Below are 15,528 nucleotides of genomic sequence, written 5' to 3'. Positions count from 1 at the left end.
GTAACGGCAGCAGCTGCCGATAATGGTGGTCTCTGTGGCGGGTGAGGCTAAGATGGCCGCCACCCGTCTCCATACCATAGGAGGGCGGAAGCGACGTCATGACGTCAGCTCCGCCCATATGTCTTAAAGGCGTATTTTTTTCTTTTTTGTCATTTTTTCAAACGACTTTTTTTTTTTTTTTTTTTTTGCATTTTAGTCCAAATATGAGATCCGAGGACTTTTTGACCCCAGATCTCATATTAAAGAGGACCTGTCATGCTTTTTTCTATTACAAAGGATGTTTGCATTCCTTGTAATAGGAATAAAAGTGATCCACATATTTTCTTTTTAAAAAACAGTGCAAAAATAAATATAATAAAGTAAAATTAATAAGAAAATTAAAAAAAAAATTTTTTTAAGGCGCTGTGTCCCGACGAGCTCGCGCGCAGAAGCGAACGCATACGTGAGTAGCGCCCGCATATGAAAACGGTGGTCAAACCACACATGTTGAGGTATCGCCGCGACCGGTAGAGCGAGAGCAATAATTCTAGCCCCAGACCTCTGTAGCGCAAAACATGCAACCTGTAGAATTTTTTAAACGTCGCCTATGGAGATTTTTAAGGGTAAAAGTTTGACGCCATTCCACGAGCGGGCGCAGTTTTGAAGTGTGACTTGTTGGGAATTAATTTACTTGGCGTAACATTATATTTCACAATATAAAAAAAAGTTGGGATAACTTTACTGTTGTCTTATTTTTTTATTCAAAAAAAGTGAATTTTTTCCAAAAAAAAGTGCGCTTATAAGGCCGCTGCGCAAATACGGTGCAAAAAAAAGTATTTCAATGATCGCCATTTTATTCTCTGGGGTGTTAGAACTCCCAAACATTATATATTGTTTTTTTTTCTAAGTAATTTTCTAGCAAAAAAAAAATGTTTTAAACATGTAAACACCTAAAATCCAAAACGAGGCTAGTCCTTAAGTGGTTAAGACATGTTTCTAAATGTTGGAAAATGTCTGGGAGTGATAACTGATTGTTCCTTTACTCTATGGATAATCTAAATTTAAGCTTTCATCAAGTGTGCTGCAAAGAAGACTATGACCGGGCCCAGAAACCAGGGCCAATGGAAAGTGGACACTATGTCACCATTGTATGAGATGCACTTTACTCTAGGTACAGTTAAACCTTGGATTGCGAGTATAATTCGTTCCGGAAGCATGCTTGTAATCCAAAGCACTTTTATATTAAAGCAAATTTCCCCATAAGAAATAATGGAAACTCAGATGATTCATTCCACAACCATTTATTCATAAGTCCTTCAGTTTATAGTCCATATAAAAATATTATAGCAATTTGATAGGTTGTGTAACCATAAAATGTCCATCCACAAATGGAAGCCTCCACAAAGGGGATTAGAAGCAAAATCCAGCAGGAGCTACAGAGTATAAAAATGAGAAAAGAGGAGCCTCCTAAGTGTAGCAATACGTTTACATTTAATGAAGATACAACATTTAGCAACTCACATGGTTGATGATTAAAAGAGGCACATCTAAGTATGCAGGCATCTGGGGTAAAGCTGTCCACATAGACCATCCCCCACATTGCTGGCTCTCACCGCTGTCAGTCTGCAATCTTGACTGGGAAGACTACCCTGCAGTAGAGCGATCTGAAAGCAAAGCTTTAAGTGCTCATGGAGCGCAGCGTGCAAGGGCTCTGTCAATGGCGTTGAGGAGGATGGTCTATGTGGATGGTTTATGTGGACAGCTTTACCCCGGATGCCTGCATACTTGGATATGCCTGTTTTAATCATCAACCATGTGAATTGCTAAATGTTGCACCTTCATTAAATGTAGTCATATTGCTACACTTGGAGGCATCTCCCTTCTCTTTTATGCTCAGTTGTGACATGACACTACTTGTATATCAAGACATCGCTTGTATATCAAGTCAAAATGTATTAAAAAAATTTGCTTGTCTTGCAAAATGCTCTCAAACCAAGTTGCTCTCAAGCCAAGGTTTTACTGTATGTTACATACATTATGATCTGGGCAAGTGTCAATAGGCCTCCTTCCTGAAAGTGTATGAATGAAGTATGATTGGTGTTGGCCTGTTCAACCTGATGTGGTTTTTATTTTCAAACCTGCACATCAAAGGATAGGTTCACCCGTAAGGAAAAAATGATAAATGCACGTATTTTTGCAGAGAATAGAAGGTGTATTTAATATTTTTACCTACAGGAGCCTGTAAAGCACTGCACCCGCGATCATCAGATTGAAGGTGCAATGTCAGACTCCTGCACTCTCTCCCTCCAGTATTATGCACATACTTCTTTATGGGCTTTCAGGTAGAAAGCTGGAGCAAGAGCGAATGGACTATGAGTGCACTGATTACCGCATTTGAAGTCCATTGAACTACTAGGCCATCTGCCACAGTGGCAGACAGGACTAGTAGTTTATTCATTTACAGATTTTAAATCTGAGAAGAACCCCTGTTGGCTCTCATGGGGGACAGGGGATGTGGGGTGGGGTGCTGTGCTTGAAACATGTTACACCTTAAATACGGATGTAACATGTTCTAAAGGTGAACTTGGCCTTTTAAGAGTACATGCATTTCGCTGTAATAAAATTACTGATCATCTACGAACAATCCTGCTTCCAGAAAGATGCTGCATAAAAAATGCCTGAAATGGTCCATATTGACGCACAAACATCCATACAGCCTGTAGATGCATAAAATTCTACTTCCATTCCATTAAATTTATGAAGGTAACTTACTGGTCCTAAAATGAGAGGAGCTGGGTGGAGAATTTTCTGCCAAACAGTGCCTGATACCAATCAGATGCAGCCACAGGTGCCGGCTGTCAGAATACAATAGCTGGGAGAGGGACATTCATCCATCTGAGGTTTGAAAATATTGGTAGATTTCTCTTGTTCACCCCAAGGAACTGAATGAGATAAACCTTGCTGTGTATGAGTAGCTTCAGAAGAAAAGCCAGCGGTGGCAACCTCCATTCTCGCTCCTGACAGATTTCTTTAGCATGTTTTATATAAAAAGAAAGGTTAACCCCTCGGTCCCAGTTGTACTTGCAGGTATTGCTAAGCTTTCAGCACCCCTGCAGCCTCTCCAGTTGTTTGGGTCTTTGAAATCCCTGCTCCTCTCCCTCTTCTCAATGCAGCACTTCTGGGATGGACCAGAGCGATTCTAATTGGCCAGCCCCATCACAGGGAATTGTTCCGGTCCATCCCAGAAGCGCTGCATAAAGAATTTATAGTCCCCGGGTGCTGGACCAGGGCAACCCCCTTGGGTAAGTACAGCAGGGAGTGGGGGAAAGTGTCCAGTATTCACTTCTACATTTTTTCGGTAAAGTTGAACTAAGTTTTTAAACTTTTTTTTTTTTTTTTTTTTTTTTCAAATCCTATCCTGCTAAATACAAACGTTTTTAGATCTGAATTATTTCTGTGTGTTAACAGAAAGGTTATGTTGGCATGGGAGACATGGCATCCTAAACGCTGCAGAGGATTATGAAACGTGAAAAAGAGCATCCCGCAGCTTAAAATTTAAAAGCATGGTCAACTTCGGCCTGTTAGAAGTTTTTAATAGTGTATGGAATGAAGTCAGAATATTTCCTTTCTCAGTATATTAAGTTATTTTATATGCCAAGACTTGCCAGTATTCTCTAATCCAGTCACGAGTTTAAACTTTTTTTTGAGAACGAATGAAGCAATACGTGCCAGGGTACAGACACACAGCCATCTTTCACTACAATTACAAAAACTTTTTTTTTTTTTTTTTATTCGATAACCTTACATGTTGAGTCCATGACATTTTACCTTTTATTTAAAAAAAAAAAAAAAAAGTTGTAAAAGACATAATTAGCAGGGCCGGAAGATCAGGGTGAGTCTATGCAGACCACACACGTGTTGGCTGTGGCAGGAACTTTGTAACTTCTGTCTGCCAGGAACAGCCTGGTCGCCCCCTCTCCGGAGTACTGTCATACAAAGCCTGTACTGTGCATCGAAGAGCTCAGTGGTGATAGAAAATCTCTAGATCACAAGAGGAGTGAACTGTTGGATTAGATACAAATATAGCTAACCTGAAGAATTTCCTAAAAAAACAAAACAAAAAAAAAAAAAACACCAAGCTAGTTAGTGTTATTAAACCCATTCAAATGTTGAGAAACCACAGTTCTCCTGAACACCGAAGAGGATGTATTTTAAAGGAAATTACACCATCGCATCTAGTATTCTGCAGTGGGCTTTACAACACCCCCCCCGCACTGCAAGAGTTAAATGTGTGTCAGTGTTTCTCCACTCCCAAAAACCACTTTCCATCCTTGCAAACCCCCCCAAGCTTAAAAAAAATGTGTTTTCATTCCCCCTTTCATATTTATTTTCCTTCGGCCTACCCAATGATGGGGAAAACATTTTGTCTACTCCAGCAGCCACCTGGGATATCCATTTCCGATCTCCCAGGATGCATCAGCCTACATACAGCGACCAACTAGAGGAGGGCAGACCTGGCAGTGTGTGTGTTCAGGGGGGTGGCTGCAAGCTGGTATAATCCATACCAGAGGTATGCTGTAATACTTATTCCTCGCTCCCTTGGAAGTCACTTTTTATGGGACTGCTGTTGTAGGACTACATTGTATGTAATGTCAGAATGTGACCACCGGATGGCGCACAGCCAGTTCTTACCAGTGGCCTCTGTATTTCAGAAATTAAGGCAGAATGAGACAAGGGAGCATCTTTGGTCCCCTCATCTCTCCAGTTGACATTGATAAATACTGCAATAGGCAAAGACAAACTGCCTCATTTGCGTTTTCTGTACTGGCATAGTCTATTTAGACATCAACTACCTCCCTTGTAAAGTGACAGGTCAGTGTACAGCTTTTGAAAAATTGCACTACCCTCCTGGTTTACTGCAGGAGCAACAGTGTTGTATTTGGCGCACTGGATCTCTACCAGGCTCTAGGCTCCAAATATTTGAGTAACTACTGAGATATCCAGTCCATACAGTAAAAAAAAATACATAAATATATAAATTCTTAGTTTTTTTTTTTTTTCTTCCTGTTTCACATTAACGCTATACTTTGAACAGACTAGTCATACAAGCTCTGGCAGAAGTATAATTACATATTTTAAGGCTACTATTCTATTTAGGTGTCATTTTACTTTTAAAATATGGTGTAATGAGGCCTATTATTACCAGGAAGTAACCTTATACTATGATCTGTATTCTTAAAACCGAAAAATAACTGCTAATTAGAGATGTACAACTTGTCAACATAATGGCGCTAATATAAAAATGATTCCTCTGACTTGTTCTTGGCAAGTAAGTAGCTCATTGTGTGGCCTAGAGCACACTCCTGATAGGACTGCCATTAGGACATCGCTTACTTTGCAATTGTCATATGCATGTACTTCTTCCCTATTAGTCCCTGAATCATCATTCTTTTTTGGTTAATAGTAGTTAATGTACGTTACATGTGGCTGGCAGCTCTGTGTGGCTTTGCATACATTTGCTAACATATGCAACAAAAAAATAACTTTTCATAAAGTGGCTGACCAGCAAATAGGATGGTGCACTAGGAATGCTTTAATTCTGCAGCTTGTGGTCAGGGATTGCATGCTCTGGTTGTGCAGTCAGTCAGTGTCTGGACTCCAAGACGGGCTGAGTCCCCCCAGATGGGCTGAGTAGAATTACATGAGCTTGAGTCATGGCCTCTGTTCAGTGCCGGACTGGTCTTTCCCCCAGTGATCTCTTTATTAGGTTGGCAGTATTGAGACGTGATACAGCATTCATGTGATCGTCAGGTTACTTTCCATTTTTCAATATGGAACTAATATCCTCCGCTTTGGGTTCTGGGTACCGTTTTGGGAAAGCCTGTGTCACATTGGATATGGGATTCCTGTGGGATTTTGACAGCCATTATTGGGCACAGATGTGATATGAATACAACAATCTGCATCACTAAGGAGCCCTGGATTGAGAAGTGTAAACTGGGAAAGAGTCTCAAATTAGGAAAGGTAGACTCTGAAGATGTGCTCCTTCTGGATTCTGGATTCCCCTCTGGTAGGGCTTGTCTGCAAGGAGTTCTGTCAGAACTTTCTGGTAATCGTAAAGGTTTCCCCTGCTAGGGGAACCAATTTACTTTGGAGCTTAGGGAAGGTGTAATTTGCTTGGTCTGCTTTTATGTGAGATGAGAAGACTCAAAATCTAAATTTGTATCTGCTGTTAAATTATTTTACTGTTTCGGAAGTGGATTTGAACAACCTTCAAGAGGTCTTTCCTTTGAAACCACTGTATAGAAATACCTACCCACTACGTCTCAAAAGTGCTGTATAAATAAAACAAAATTTACCTTTTTGGCTTTTAGGTCTTTGTGTAGTAGCGTTTATATCCATTTAATAATAGAACCCCCTCCCATTCCTCCAAAAAAAAATCAAAAACAAAATCAAACATTCTGGATGTGTTTGTTAGCATGTCTTCCTCTTCTAGTGTAAGTTCAAAGTCCAGGAAGGATCTGTAGGTGCCATTACCAAGGAATAGCCAGACCCAAATGATGATGGTTGGTAAGAGGTGGCTTTCAAGTCACAATATACAAACTGCTTTGAATCATGTTTTGTTCATCCGAGTAAAGGAAGTTATTGCAAACTATTATTTTATGTAAACAGGCGAGCGTCATTGCTTTTCTGTTATTTATTTGTTCTGTTCTGCAATGCCGTTATTTGCAGAAAAATAAACCATTCTGGTCCAGACCCCAATGCCCTGGAGACAATTAACACCAGCTAATGATAAATCTTAGACCGGATGTACAGCTGCAAATAATGTAGTAGTTACAGACAAATGTATGTTTATTAAAAACAAAATCATTCTTTGCGATATACTGTAGACAGCTAAAGTAGCAAACTTAATTAATTTTTTTTTTTTTTTTTGCTACTTTTTTTTTTGGTTAAGCCTGGATTGACCATGCCTCCCTGTTGGTCAATAAAGTAAAATGAACCAATTAACCATAACTTGATGACATTCAATTTTATTAAAGTACTCTGTATTCTAATATTGTTTTAACCTAATAGAAATGAATGGCTATATGTAAGCCGATACTTGCGCAAAGAGTGTATGCAGCACCTAGGGCTCCCAAGTGGGAAGGTAGACACTTCCTGTCTACATGCACCCGTTCATGTTGTATATCATTGTTCTGGACCAGGTTCCTGATGGTGACAGCAGTGGGGATTTCTTTTTAATGCAAAGAGTGACTTCATTGATTAAAAAGCAATCTTGGGAGGTGGAAGGCAGGATCTACTAATTTGTACTTTCAGCTTTCATCAAAGATCTGCTTTCCTAATGTGTATTTATTATACCTAATTTGACTTGCCCAGATGTGAGACAGGTTTACGTTAAATGTATTTAATTGGTGAACAAATGGATAGAAAAGGTATCTAGGATAAATTTAAGCAGTTCAAAATTGTAGATGGACTAAAAGGACAGAATTCCTTCAGTGCCTTTTATCTGCTGTACATATCTTGAGCTTTTATCTTCTTATGACACCTTTGTTAATCTTTCATGCAGGCTGTTCATTCTTGCTCTGACAAGGCCTCAAAGTGTTTGTTAACCCAAAAAAAAACCACACAGATTTTGTTCCTTTAAAGCATTTTATTCAGCACAGTGCTTGTGCTGTATAATTTGGACCCCTGTAACACCTAAAAAAAAAAAAACTGGCTGATCCTGCCAGTTTCTCCCCTCCCCTATGCAAACAGAACATGATGATCATGGCTGCTGAGCCCCTGACGTCGCGGTGTATTTGCGTGCGTCCGTCAGCCGCAGTCTGCTCTCCCGTGCCTGTCTTCTCTGTGCTCCCCCCCCCTCCTTCTCAGCGTGTCACCTAGTGACAGTGCCGCCCTATCCCCCTCCTGCTGCAGGAATAACATACACATTGATATACTATCTGGTCTGTATGCTAATAGAGTGCCCCCCTGTCTCTGTGTTTCATTAAAAAAAATACCTCCTTCACCATATCTCACAGTGGCTTCCGGCGATCATGTGACTGGCTGTGTCTCCCCTCTCCTCTCCTTCTCGCGTCCTGAACGGGGAAATCTCAGTCCCCAACCCCTGCTTCTGCAAGTCCGGCAGAGAGAAGGAACAGCTGGTTACATGAGCGCCGTGAAATACGGTAAAGGAGGTATTTTTTTAACAACACACAGACACAGGGGGAGCACTCTATTGGCATACAGAACAGATAGTGTAAATTATCAAAAGTGGGTTAACAACCACTTTAATTGCACTTTTAGAACTAAATGCTTGCAATATTATATGAGATGTCATCAGTTCACTTGGCAATTAAGGTTTATTAGCGTATGTTTTACCATGTAAAAACCTGATGTTAAAATTTGTTTTCCAAGATCAGGACAACACAGTTGTTTCTAAGCTACGGTGCCTGACATAATGACACCTTTTATGAAAGATATCCTTCACCATGGTCTCCATTAATTTCTTTTCACTTAATGTCCTCTTACTATTGGGTCTTAATAAGGATTTTGTGAGATGGAATTGTTTGTTAAAATACGTAAAGTAATCCAGATTGCTGATTTAATAAAAGACTCCCTTTTAAGTGTGTATTTCTTAAAGTGGTTGTAAAGTCAGAAGGTTTTTTTTTATCTTAATGCATTCCATGCATTAAGATAAGATAAAAAACGTTCTGTGTAGCAGCCCCCTAATACTTACTTGAGCCCCATCTCTATACAGCGATATCTACGATTGCCTCTGCCATTTGGGACTTTCCTCCTGATTGGCTGAGACACAGCAGCGGCGCCATTGACTCCAGCTGCTGTCAATCAAAGTCAGTTAGCCAATCAGGAGAGAGGTGGGGCCAAACCGGGGGGGGGAGGCACTGTGTCAGAATGGACACGCGGAGCTGGGACTCGGCTTGGGTGCCTCCATAGCAAGCTGCTTGCTGTGGGGGCACTCAACAGGAGGGAGGGGCCAGGAGCACAGTAGAGGCCCAAGAAGAGGAGGACCCAGGCTGCTCTGTGCAAAACCATTACACAGAGCAGGTAAGTATAACACGTTTGTTATTTTTAGAGGAGAAAAAAGACAATCACTTTAAGCCTAGTACACACTGATAGTGTCTTTGTTTTTTTCCCCAGCAGGCGGAACTAAAATCCACTCAGGTCAGAGACGCTGCTGTTTTGTTGCGTTCTGACAGGGACGGTCCCCCCGTCAGCTCTCTCAGCCATTGTCTGAGATCGCTGATCGGGAGCCAGTAGGAAGTACTTTTTTGGTCATGCCCCTTTGACAAAAGTCGGACCGGCTGCAGTACACAGGGGCTGATTGTTGGCCGGTTTCCATTGAACCAGTCTTAGGGTGTGTCAGATCGCAAGTCCCCTGCTGCAGACTGGTTCTCTTGCTGACCCCTATGGATCATCTTTGCTGATAGGACACACTGGCCTCAATCTAGCCTGAATTCAGGCATTCTTTGTTATTTACTCTGGATTGTTTTTCAAATCCTTGTTCAAGCCCTGAAGAAGTAGTGTCCTTTGTTGGAAACATGTTAGACAAGCAATGTGTCTGACGTTCGTAATAAATATACATTTTAAACAAGTTTGTAGAAAGATAGAAGTTTGTACTAGGCGCTTCCAACCACATTCCTAGAAGTTGTCAATCTGTTTAATGATTTGGCTATTGTTACCAGAAACCCAACAACCTGGTACCTACCATGACCACAAACTTGAACTCTGGTGATGAAAACACCCTTTATCTCTTATTGGTTTGAGTTAATCTCTACTCGCATTGATCCAGCCCTATCACACACTTATTAGACTGTTTGACAGTTGGGCATGGATTGGGATTGCCACTGCAGCACAATTTTTCTTACATTTGTTACTTTTTCTCTTTAACTTATTTTACCAACCCTAGTGGGGTTGGTAAAACAAAAGATTTTATTCAGTATTCTTTGCCAGTGTACGCCGTGTGTGGTCATCAACCTCGACTTCTACATCTCTGCCAGTATGCTATAAATTACTAATAATATTGTCCCATGAATATGATCTCATGAAATCTACTGGCCAGACTGTTCATTTAATTAAGCAGCTTTATAAAATGCGTGTTTGCCAATTCAGTCTTGCCAGCACAGTACCAGCTTCTTAAGAAATGTATAACGTGTTTTTTTTGTTTTTTTTTGTTTTTTTACTTTGAACAATTAAAGATGGTCGATCATAAATTCATATGGTGTTCAGTTGATCATATAATGTGGCTAAACAGATTTAAACAACAATCAAAAACCAGATTAGCATCCATTTGACTGATTTAATGAACCCTCAATCGATTGACTCTGGCAAAATTTTGTCAAACACTTCTGATCAGTTGAATAAATATCCTCAAATGTGTCAGACTGATCCTAATTCATATTGATTACATGATTGTTTTTATAGATAGTTTACGTTTATACCTGATCGTATTTTTTGATTGATATATTATGGTGTCCCCAAAGCAGGAAGTGAAAAATACCCCTAGTAGGGACAGCATTAAAAACTTAAATTAGAACTCTAGGCAAAGGTTTTGGATTTTGGATAAAGTAAGGCAGGGTTATAACCCCTGTTAGATTTTTTTTTTTCCGCCATCTGTGTCCTATTGTGGAGATTTTCCTTGACATCCTGTCCCATAGTCAAACTGGAAGTGAGAGGAAATGCCAGAAAATTAAGGGAATTCCTTGGGACCCCTAGGTCACCAGAACTATGGTCTCCATTGGGAGATTTGGGATTTTCTTTCACTTTTAATTATAATGGCAAACAGGACAAATAGAGAGGGTGAATCTCCCTAACAGGGGTACTGATGGCGATAAAAACTAACAAACATTCTAATCTCTCTGCACTCTATCCAAAAAACTAAACATTTTAACTTTAGTTATACTTTAAGCAAACCTATAACCTTTCCCCACTCTATCCAGAACTGGAAAAACAGAAAGATGGTTTGGCTGGATTTCCAGTTAGATGGTAATTAATCCCAAGTACAAAAATGTTAAATATTGTAGTTTACCAGTATTTGGCTGTTGTGACTGCTTTCATTTTTTTCAGGCCGGTAAAGACTATGGCTGTTTTCATTGATACAGTGAAGGAGTTAGTGTAGCCACCCAGGGATATGAAGTGTGTTACCAGCAGAAAAGAGGGGGGGGGGAGAAACTAAGCTGCTAAAATATTAAATTTTTAGTTTTTTGGGTTTAAGTTCTTGTTTCTGGGAATTTCTGTATTAGAATGCAAATTTTATTTGTGTGTAGTTATGATGTTGTTAATAATAATATTATTATTATTATTATTCTACACGATTTATATAGCGCCAACAGTTTGTGCAGCGCTTTACAATGTCGAGGGGGGACAGCACAATTACAATACAGTTCAGTACAGAAGGGACAGTAGGGCCCTGTTCATGGAACTTACATTCTAAGGATAAAAAAATAAAGATACAATTATGGTTGCTGCTTTGTGTAGAAAGTGTTTTATTAAAAATCTAGCCATCTTAGAATTCTCCTTTGGTGCACCACAAAAACATACAAATGTGTTTTTGTTTTTTCCCTTGCTTTACTGAATGATCTAATTGTACAAACCAAGAAAAGTTTGCATGACTTCTAGCAAGCTTACCTATGCAAAGGTGAAGTTATGGAGCCTTCTCACAGGATCCAGGGAAAGCTAAGGATCCCACATCTTGCAAGAAGTTGCCACCTTTGCTACTGGAAGCAGGCATAGAGTATCTTTTTTTTAAAAATTTTTGCTTGCTTTTTTTCTTTGGTTAATTAGAGAGTGCAAAAAGAAGGGGAAGTTCTTTTTGTTTCTTAAACTGTCACTCTGTCTGATCAGAGACATATCTAGCCCTGTGCAAATGTATAGCTTCGACCTGCTAAGGATTAGTTATAATCTTATTTTTTATGTTCCTTGTCAAATCAATTTCATGAGTAGCATTCATTTTGGCTCACATGTGCATCAAACAGATTGTACTGTGGAATTGTGTGCTACCTGTTACCTGTTGATGTGACAAGTTGTTGAAGTGTCAGAGTTGAGAGACTTGTGATAAAGCTAAAAGTTTGAAACTTTTAATATTAAGTTACACTTATGCAGGATACCTTTCAGTTGTGCCCATAGGTTAAGTATATTATCTGGCGCTGGCACTGTACAGTTTGACAATCAAGGATTTACATATTTTGGAACCAGTTCTCACTGACCTCCTGTATCTGCAGGCATTTTATCCTTAGGTTTCCCATTGGAAGCACTAAAGTTGCTCAAGTCAGTTCTAAGCATCTGGGCTACCCCTGCTCCTCCCTACCAGTACTCCCGCTGTGTGTCTAAATGAAGGATTGGAAGGCTACTCAGTCAGTGATGGGAGGCAGGAGAAGGGTGATTGGAGATGCCTGCAACTATAGAGACCAGTGAGGGCTCGTTTTTAAAGTACATCTTAATGTTTTCTAAGATTTTGTAAACTATTTATATGTCGGTGGACTGGCCACAGTTTCCTAAAATTGTATTTACCTCCAATTTTGCCATTGTCTGCACAATGATCATCTGGCCTATGAAGCCAACATGACCTTTACTTATTTACATTTTTTGCCCATGTAGTAATTAAAAATTACAACATTGTTTTGGCCCCTGGAACTAACCAGATGCCTTACTTTCATTGACCTTGTATGGACTATAATGTAGAGTAAGAGAAGAGTACAAAAAGGAAAGACTGGGTAAAAATAAGTTATTTTGACAATAAAAAGAATAAGATGGGGTTTGGGGAGTATGGCAGGCCATACACAGAGCAAATTTCTTAACCTGCAACCACGAGAGCCGTTATATTCTCTCGGTAGGTGGAGCCGTTTCCACCGGGGGAAGACGGTGGTTATTGCTAGCGGCTATACCAGTCACTAATAATAATCGTATTTAAAATCCGGCAGGCTAGTTGCACAAGTAAAGTAAGCCCCTATGTATGTATATGTGTGTGTATGTGTAATATATTATATAAATATCTATCTCATTAATTCTGGATAAAATGAGAATCACGTGTTTTTTTTTTTTTTTTTTTTTGTTTTTTTTGCGCAGAATAAAGATCATGATTCTCGGTGTAACATCTTTCACATTATACAAAAAAAATTGGGCTAACTGTACTGTAGACCGAAGTTCATCCCTTTTGATCTAGAAAAAACAAAACATACATTTTTTCTTTATCCCAGCAAGGTTGATAAAGATTTGCCAGCTCAGTTTTTTTATTTATATTTTTTATGACAGCTCTGAGCAATGAACGGATCTGCACTTGTTTAACATGAATCGTAAAAATGCTGTATTAAGATCGTGAAGGGGGTTGAATCGAGATCACTATTTTTTTTTTTTAACGATTAATCGTGCAGCTCTAATGATAGCTGGCAGTTGTGCTGCCTAGCTAAGTTATTGCTAGACTTGCCAGGCTTCACAAGTTTGCTGCACAATTGCAGCAAGTCCACATTGTATGACTCTATATCCACTTTCTTTGCAAACATCAAAGTCTGCTGCAAGTTCTGGTTCAGTTATGTTGTGCAATAGTCATCCCACCTCAGGGGTCACTGTGGCTGAGTTTTCAAGCTGTAGACTCCACTCCAACTTTGCTCTTGCTAGAGACTTGCCATGCAAATTTGCTACAAATTGGGCAAGTGTCAAATAGAACTCCAAATAGAGCTCTGCAAGCGTACAACTTACCAGTGAAAATGTGCAGCAAGTTTGGACAATTCAACCCTGCCACAAATTAATGGCAAGTTATCCTTGCTATATGGATATATAGAATTATCCAGCTATTATTTTTGTGTGTGTGTGTGTGTGTGTGTGTACATGTATAAGGTTTGAACATAAGTGATCAGTTCAGTTGCTGTTGGAAAAACAACTGCAAATATTTGCCCTCCTCCTCTTCTAAAATGATCTAGCACAAGACCATGACTTAAACCAATTATTTTCAGGCCCTGGTAAGCTTCTTTGCAATGGATTCTCATTTTAGTTAACAGGCTCCAGCCAGTCGCAGATTTTGTTTAATGTATATTAACCACTGTATGTTTGTAATGTGTACAAATATCCTGTAATGATGTCTTCTGTTTTTTATTCCAGACAGCAAAGCTATCGTGGATGGAAACCTGAAACTGATCCTAGGTCTTATCTGGACCCTCATTTTGCACTATTCTATCTCTATGCCAGTTTGGGAGGATGAAGGTGATGAAGAGACAAAAAATCAGACCCCAAAACAGAGGCTTCTTGGCTGGATTCAGAACAAGATCCCTTATTTGCCAATTACCAATTTCAGCCATAACTGGCAGGATGGGAAAGCTCTGGGAGCCCTGGTTGACAGCTGCGCACCAGGTAAAAATATCACATGAGCAAACCTTTGTCATCCCCCCCCTCTGTTTTATATTCACAGAAGGTAAAATCTGCCTTTTTAGGATCTTAGTGTAGATTAAATCTCTGTATTTAGGATGCTTGTGACCAAGCTACATATGGAATTTCATTCATATTGTGCCTTTGGACAACCTGTTGGTTTTTAAAACTTGTGTCAAAGCGTAATTCCAGACACACAAAAAAAAAACCCTAAAAGGAAATTGGTAATGACTATATTGGCTTTTTTTCTTTTTTTGCCTTTTTATTGTCACCTAGTGATCCTGTCGGTAACATACTTCCTGTGTGTTAAGATTTCGACTCTACTTATTTGGGCTACAAATGCCTTTTTCTCGTCGTCTGCATTGCATAAGGAGGATGGGTTGTATAGTTCGCAGAAGATGGTTTGTAAAGCTGATCATAACTTACATGAGACTTCAGTTACATCCACAGAAATTAAAAGTTTCTGGCAGGATCAGCAGGTATCTTTCTGTACTTGGCCTGAAAAAGAAAACTAGTGCAGTCACCACACCTTAGAATTGGTAAGCTGCAATATATTTTTGTTGGGTTTAGATATACTTAAAAGGGTTAGGTCACCTTTTCAGAAAAGGTGAACAAACGCCCTACACCCTCCCGGTCCCCACTGTACTTACCTCTGTGGGTGACAAGCTGCCAGTGTCTATGCAGCCAGCTTAGCAATCCATGGTTTTGAAATCCCTGCCCTTCTTTCTGTAGGACTTTCAAGGTGGATCAGATCAATTCTGATTGGTCATTGCTGGCACATGACCGCTTAGACCAATCCAGATCTCTCTGATTCGTCCTGGAAACCCAACAGAAAGAAGGGGAAGAAGAGCAGGGATTCCACATCCCTGGACACTACAGTGGCTGCATGGGCACTGGCAGCTTATCACTCATGAGGCTAAGTACAGCTGAGACTGGGATTGGGCAAGTGTGGGGAAATCGTTCACGCTTTCATTTTATTTTTTTATTTTTTCCCTATCTCCTTCTGCCAACATATACCCTGTTGGCACATGTGCACGTAACAGTCTAGTTGGCTGCTAGAGCTGCCTGTTCCTCTCCCATTGCTATGCAAGGGATGACAGGAGGTTGATATTAAGCCAGATTTAGGTCCTAGTGTTGTAAACAAAAATGTAGTTTATTTAGATGGCGTACATAAAACCTACTCAGGGTTCA

At 39.9% G+C, this 15,528-nt stretch overlaps 1 protein-coding gene across 5 annotated transcripts in view; it reads left to right on the top strand.

Moving 5' to 3' along the window:
* The window catches only part of FLNB (filamin B), a 329,582-nt gene that overhangs the window by 114,272 nt on the left and 199,782 nt on the right, over nt 1-15,528 (top strand). For all 5 annotated transcript variants that reach the window (XM_073592228.1, XM_073592229.1, XM_073592227.1 and 2 more), the window contains exon 2: nt 14,074-14,322. In XM_073592228.1, coding sequence (XP_073448329.1) covers nt 14,074-14,322 — 249 coding nt within the window. The remainder of the gene's footprint in view (nt 1-14,073; nt 14,323-15,528) is intronic.

This window comes from Aquarana catesbeiana, linkage group LG07 (genome assembly GCF_042186555.1).
Source record: "Aquarana catesbeiana isolate 2022-GZ linkage group LG07, ASM4218655v1, whole genome shotgun sequence".
NCBI classification, from domain to species: Eukaryota; Metazoa; Chordata; class Amphibia; order Anura; family Ranidae; genus Aquarana; species Aquarana catesbeiana.
The sequence above is the reverse complement of the archived record's forward strand: the minus strand, read 5'-3'. Positions and strand labels throughout refer to the sequence as shown.